Raw genomic sequence first — 7020 nt, forward strand, 5'->3', positions numbered from 1 at the left:
AAAAAAAAAAAAAAGTATTAAAAACAGAGGTCAAGCAAGGGCTGCAAAGATGGCTCAGTGGTTAAGAGCGCTGACTGCTCTTCCAGAGGTCCTGAGTTCAATTCCCAGCAACCACATGGTGGCTTGCAACCATCTATAATGGGATCTGATGTCCTCTTCTGGAGTGTCTGAAGAGAGTGACAGTGTACTCATATAGTCTCAATCAATAATCAATAATCAATAAAATAAATCTCAAAAAAAAACCAAACAAATTGGATAAAATAGAGATAATGTGACTTTGAAGTGTCAGTGATGTTGGGAACTCTTGATTGGGAATGGTGTTGGTGACAATTTCTATCAAAGAGAATCAGTACAAACATTTCATTTCTCTACCCCTCATGGTGACTGTGCCTGGAGTTTCCTGGCCACATTAGCTTCCTCTTCTTTAGCCCCCTTTACCCAGCAACAGCCAGATCAGCCGTCTGGCTTCTCTGATTGGTTGATCCAGCCTTGCCGGCTTCCCCTGGTCTGTGCAGTCAGGCTACAGAACCACATTTGGGAGTTTGGGTGTCCCCACTCTGCCTCAGTTCCTCAGCATTGTCCCGTGATTATGATCATCAGCTGTAGATTCCCCAACCTGTGCTCTGAAGAGAGAATGTTCCAGACTAAAGCTGAGGTCCTGACAACCTCCTTCCTGGCCTTCCTGCTGAGCCTCTCGGGATCTGGGGCCATCAAGGTCAGAAGGATGGGTGGGTCACATGGTGGGAATAGACAGCCACATGCTTCCTTTAGAATGAGAGATTTTTTTCAGGACTCTGTCCATTTCCTCTATGTCTCACCTCTCCTCATTCCCCTATGTGAAGTTCACTTGGTTTCCGTCTTGCTCTAATAAGCATTAAAAACAAAAGCAGGCTGGAGAGCCGGCTCAGTGGTTAAGTGTTCTGCCTGCTCTTCCAGATGGACTGGGGTTCAATCCCCAGCAACCACATGGTTCACGCTCACAAACTGTAACTGCAGCTCCAGGGGATCTGATTTTCTCTTCTGGCCTCTGTAGGCACTGCACACATGCACTGCACTTATATTTATGCAGGCAAACACTCAACATAAAATAAAAATAAAGGAATCTAAAAAGACAGCAGCCACAACCATCATTTACACATCACAGGAGCAATCTATGAAAATTGTTTTGCCTTTTTCTGAGAGACAAAAACACTAAAACTAAAAAGATTAAAATGTGTTCCAAAGAAGTTCACCTAGTCAGGACTCAAGGTTCGAATTCGTCCACAACTCTGACCGCAGACTGACTGCACATGTAGACCTTTCAGCTGAACCCCGCCAGGACCCCACCCCGCTTTAAGTGGCTGCCTCTACGGAGCTGTGTTTGGAACCTAGCAGAGAGAGCATCAGATCCTGCCTCCCAGGATTGTATGACCTTCCTAGGATCACCGTGCCTTCTTCATGCCTTCTTCCCTCAAAACAGAGTGTTGCGATTTGTTATTGTGAGTCAGACCCAGTGAGCCAAGCAGCTCTTACTGCATGGAGCGGTGTGGACTTTGGATGGCCACAAAGACCACGCTCGAGATTATAAGCCATGATGTGCTCTGTCTCCTCCTGCTGCTATGAGGAAGCATCAAGCCCATGCACGATGCTGTCCAAAGATGCAGAGATGGGAAGGACTAGAAGTCACGGCACAGGCTGCTGTGATGGTGCACACCTGTAATCCTGGCTGAGGCTTGGGGTTTGGGAGTTCGAGGCAAGCCTCCGACACAAAGGCACAATTAAACCAACCAACAAAACAAGGCTTTGTAACAAACACACCTGGCTCTAGTTTCTCTGTTGTTGTGAAAATACCCTAATGAAAACAACTTAGGGAGGAACCAGGGTATTTGGTGCACAGGTACAAGCTATAGGTCCATCATTTCAAAGAAGTCAAGGCAGGAACTCAATGGGTCAGCTACATCACATCCTCAGTCAAGAACAAAGAGTAAGCACTCAGGAGGCAGAACCAGGAAGATCTTCTGTGAGTTCAAGGCCAGCCTGGTCTACATAGTGAGTCTGGGGAAGCCAGGGGTAGACGGTAAGAACCTGCCTCAAAATGAAACAGAACACACAGACAAACAAAAACCAAAGAATAAACACATCCTTGGTTGTTTCTTCTCTCCTTTTTTGGGTGGTGGTGGTGGTGGGTGGTGATTGTTTTTGTTTGTTTGTTTTTGAGACAGGATCTCATTTCATAGTCCCTGCTGGCCTAGAACTCTCTATGTAGACCAGGCTGGCATTAGATAGATGATCTACCTGCCTCTGCTTCCTGAGTGCTGGGATTAGAAGTGTGTGCTGTCTTGCCTGGGCACTTTCTCCATGCCTAGGGAATGGTGCCGCCCACAGTGGACTGGGTCTCCCTACATCAGTTAACCATCAAGTCAATCCCCATAGACATTCACAGAGGCTAACTAGCCTAGACAATCCTCATTAAGACTCTTGTCCTGAGTGATCTAGATTGTGTCAAATTGATGGGTGAGATTAACCAGTATAGCCCATGCCTTGTCAACTTGACATAGGAACACATTCCTTGAGTGCATATGCATAGCCTTCCACCCTTGTCTTAAAGTCTATGTTAAGCCGGGCGTGGTGGCGCACGCCTTTAACCCCAGCACTCGGGAGGCAGAGGCAGGTGGATTTCTGAGTTCAAGGCCAGCCTGGTCTACAAAGTGAGTTCCAGGACAGCCAGGGAGGGCTACACAGAGAAACCCTGTCTCGAAAAACCAAAAAAAAAAAGTCTATGTTAATGTAAAATTTAGTCCAAGGTCTTTAAAAATCCCAATACTTCAAAAGTTCAAACTCTCTTAACTGGTAGGTGCTATAAAATATAAAATAATAAAGTTACATACTAAGCATATTTATTCCCAAAAGGAAAAACTGGAGCATGAAAACAATCACCCCAAAGCAAACCCAAAGCCCGGCAGTGTAAACCCAGACCCTGGAGCGCTGTATCTGGTGCTTTGGATTAAACTCATAATCTTCTGGGCCCCAAAGGGCTCTGTTATCCACAGCACACACACGTTTCCCCTTAGGGCAGCGCCACTCTACATCTGGGGCTCTCCTTGGCAGGAGTCACATGGTCCTGGTTTCTACAATATTCTAGGGTCCAGTGCAGGTGACCCTGGACCCTAATGGCCTCTGAGGACCCTGACCCTGCCACGCAGCACCTTGCTACTTCCATGACAATCTCACTGTTTCTCTTTCTGAAAGAGGGTCTCCCTGTGTAGTCCTGTGCAGCCTGAAACTCTCGATGCGGACCAGGCTGGCCTCAACTCCTAGAGATCTGCCTGCCTCTGCCTCCCGAGTGCTGACATCTAGATAATTCCTTATTAAGGTTCTCTTCCCAGGTTGTGCTAGGTTATGTCTCAAGTTGATGATTAACACAAACCAGCACATAGCAGGGTGATGATGGCGCACGCCTTTAATCCCAGCACTGGGGAGGCAGAGGAAGATGGATCTCTGTGAGTTCGAGGCCAGCCTGGTCTAGAGTGAGTTGCAGGACAGCCTGGGCTACACAGAGAAACCCTGTCTCAAAATAAATAAATCAACAAACAAACAAATAAACAAAAAAAAACAAACCCTGACTAGCACAGCCCACAAAGCGTTTAAGGCAGGAGTCCAGGGGTTGACAGAAGGGTAAAGGAGACAAAGCTGGGGAGAAGCAGAGGTGCCTGAAACCCTGTCCACGGCTGCTGGCGTTGTTTTAAATCTTGCCTTGTAGTGAATACCTTAAGAAACACATAGTCGTGTAAATATGAAAATTAACTCATCACTTGGCGTGTGTGTGTGTGTGTGTGTGTGTGTGTGACAGAGAGAGAGAGAGAGAGAGAGAGAGAGCACTGGGAGTGAAGGAGTGAGCCTAGGTCTCCATGGATGCTGGATAAGCCCCACTCACTGAGCTACAGCTCCAACCCCCTTGCAGTCTCCCTTCTCCCAGCTTCTCCTCTCAACGTGTAAATCTTCTATTCTTTGCCGTAAAAACACAAACATGAATAAAAATCACCCTTGCCTGTGCAACATCCCAGCCTAGGCCTGCTTTTGTGCAGCTGGCTCTCCTACAGTGCTCACACTGGACACCTGTCACTTCCTAAGAGACCACACCCGTGGGTGCCTTTTGGTTTGGAGCATGCGAGATGGGGTCTCTCTATGTGCTGGCCTTGAATCTCAATCCTCCTGCCTCAGGCTCCTGACTGTGTTGGAATTTCATGCCTATACCACCAAGTCCAGACTACTTGAATTCAACTCACTTCTCCTATTATTGGATCTCAGAAAGGATCCCCTTACCTGTTTATCCTCACCCCATTTCCCTGTCCTTTTCACTTTCCTTTGAATGTAGTGCTTGGCTGTCACTCCCTTCCACTGTGGCCTCTGGGCCTTTTCAGTTCTCACTTTACACACACTCCCTGGGGTGCAGCCTGCTTCTGTTGCTGTGATAAACACCATGGCCAAAAACAACTTGGGAAAGAAAGGGTTATTTGAGCGGGGTTGGGGGGTTGGGGGTTAGGGGAGTAGGGGGTGGGGGGTAGGGGAGTAGGGGGTGGGGGGTAGGGGAGTAGGGGAGGGCGAGGGCGGCACACACCTTTTATCCCAGCACTCGGGAGGCAGAGGCAGGTGGATTTCTGAGTTCAAGGACAGCCTGGTTTACAAAGTGAGTTCCAGGACAGCCAGGGCTATACAGAGAAACCCTGTCTGGGGAGGGGGGGGGGAGAAAGGGTTATTTGGTTATTTGAAGGTCTAGCTTACAGCCTCCACTAAGGAGGATCAGGGCAGGAAAGGACCCAGGGAGGAACTGAAGCAGGGACCAGAGAGAGTTGTTTGTTTGTTTTTTGTTATCTTCACCATGTTTTATGAAGAATTTTCTGAGCTCACAAGGAACCTAAAATTCTTCTTCGAGAACATTCTCCATGCTGTTTGGTCCAAGCATAGACACCCCTACCTGCTGGGGCCCCGAATCCACAGGGAAGAGGAGGGGCGTGGTCCCAAATCCACAGGGACGAGGAGGGGCGTGGTCCAAATCCTCCCACGGTTCTCCTCGCCCTTCCAAGTCCAGAATGCTCACGTAGTTCATAACGTTTTGACTAACGTTTTGAGCACTGACTGCTCTTCTGAAGGTCATGAGTTCAAATTCCAGCAACCACATGGTGGCTCACAACCATCCGTAATGAGATCTGACACCCTCTTCTGGTGTGTCTGAAGACAGCTACAGTGTACTTACATATAATAATAAATAAATCTTAAAAAAAAAAAAAAAGTCTTTAAATCAACTTAAATTTAAAAAAAAAATTGAAAACATTGTCAAAATCCATCCTGTTAGATTTAATATGCTTAAGATTAAAAAAAAAGAGTCACAGAATTAGCACATGCTGTAGGTGCAAATTTATGAACTTATTAGAAACTCAGCAAGTGTATCATTGCAATGCAGCGAGCTTCCCACCTTTTCTGTAATAAGGACACTAGCATGCCCGCCCCGCCACCTCCACGAGTTTAAACCTAATTTCACATCTGCAGACCTAGAACCGGGAGCTGTGGGGAGGGGAAAGTCTCTCCCAGCTGTGCATTGCTGTGTGACCTGAGGCAAGTCGCCGACCTTCTCTGTGTTTCCTTGGTTGCATCTAGGGTTGTTGTAGCATTAACATGCATGAAATATGTAGTCTCTCAACAGACTTGGCGCCCAGCAAGTGCTCAACAGAGGCTTGTGTTCGTCCCCCCCCACCCCCAGATACCTGCAGATCCATGGGGTTCCACCTGGAAGTGGGCAGGGGCAGATGGACTGAAGATTCTATACCCCCCTCCCCAACACCCCACACTGCTCCTGTCTGTGTTTCTCCTCCCTATTCCCCTGTTTTTGGCCTTTTCTGACTTTATTAATAAATCCAGCCATCCCCCTACCTTGCCTCTTAAACAATAGTTCTTACATTGGTCTCATTTTCCTTTATCTTGCTTCTATAGCGGAACACATAGCAGTGTATAACATATTTGTACAGACACAACATGCATCCAGTGAATGCATGTACACGTTTGATGGCGATGAGCAGTTCTATGTGGATCTTGACAGGGAGGAGAAGGTCTGGGACCTGCCGGGGTTCAGCAAGGTGTATGCATTTGACGCCCAGGAAGCTTTGCCCTACATTGTCAGCCTGAAGAACAATCTGCGAGCCTTGATCCAGAGATACAACGTCACCCAGGCCCCCAGCGGTGGGTTCTTTTCTTCTTCTGCTACCCGGTGGGGAGGGATAGGAGGACCCCTGGTCCACACTCAGAATGGGCGACAGATGCACTCTGCTGAGGGACCCTCCTTGGAGCGGCCCTGGGCTCCCTGCTGTATAGTCGGGAGCTGGTGTCTCCTCTTCTCACCCAAGAGAGGTTGAGCTCTACTGAGGCTGCTCAGTAGAAGGAGTCTTCCGGCTCTCTCTGGATCCAGAGGTGTCAAAAATTCTGAGCCTGAGACAGAAAACACCCAGGGTGGGATCTCTGTGACTTCCCCAGAGCCTCCCGAGGTGACCATGTTCCCCAAGAACCTGGTAGAGCTGAGCCAGCCCAACATCCTCATCTGCCACATCAACAGGCTCTTCCCCCCAGTGCTGAATGTCACATGGCTGCATAACAGGCAGCTGGTCACTGAGGGAACTTCTGAGACGGTCTTTCTGCCCAGCATGGAACTCAGATTTCACAAGTTCCATTACCTTACCTTCATACCCAAGGCGCAGGATGTGTATGACTACAGAGTGGAGCACTGGGGCCAGGGCCAGCCGAGTCTTGGTCACTGGGGTAAGCAGCACCCCCTTTCCATGCACCCCTGCTCCCAGGACCTGGTACCCCAGCATCCCGCTTGTCTTAGTCAGGGTTTCTTTTTTTTTTTTTTTAGATTTATTTATTTTAATGAGTACACTATAGCTGTCTTCAGACACATCAGAAGAGGGCATCAGATCCCATTACAGATGGTTGTGAGCCACCATGTGGTTGCTGGGAATTGAACTCAGGACCTCTGGAAGAGCAGTCAGT

The 7020-nt window shown here is 48.2% G+C and overlaps 1 protein-coding gene across 1 annotated transcript in view; it reads left to right on the forward strand.

Moving 5' to 3' along the window:
* Positions 1 to 622: 622 nt before the first annotated feature.
* LOC110335947 (RLA class II histocompatibility antigen, DP alpha-1 chain) overlaps positions 623 to 7020 on the forward strand; it is a 6942-nt gene continuing 544 nt past the window's right edge. The window contains exons 1-3 of the mRNA XM_021218393.1: positions 623 to 728; positions 5968 to 6213; positions 6505 to 6786. Coding sequence (XP_021074052.1) covers positions 635 to 728; positions 5968 to 6213; positions 6505 to 6786 — 622 coding nt within the window. The 5' untranslated portion in view covers positions 623 to 634. The remainder of the gene's footprint in view (positions 729 to 5967; positions 6214 to 6504; positions 6787 to 7020) is intronic.

The sequence above is a fragment of the Mus pahari genome, chromosome 18 (assembly GCF_900095145.1).
Source record: "Mus pahari chromosome 18, PAHARI_EIJ_v1.1, whole genome shotgun sequence".
Taxonomy (NCBI): Eukaryota; Metazoa; Chordata; class Mammalia; order Rodentia; family Muridae; genus Mus; species Mus pahari.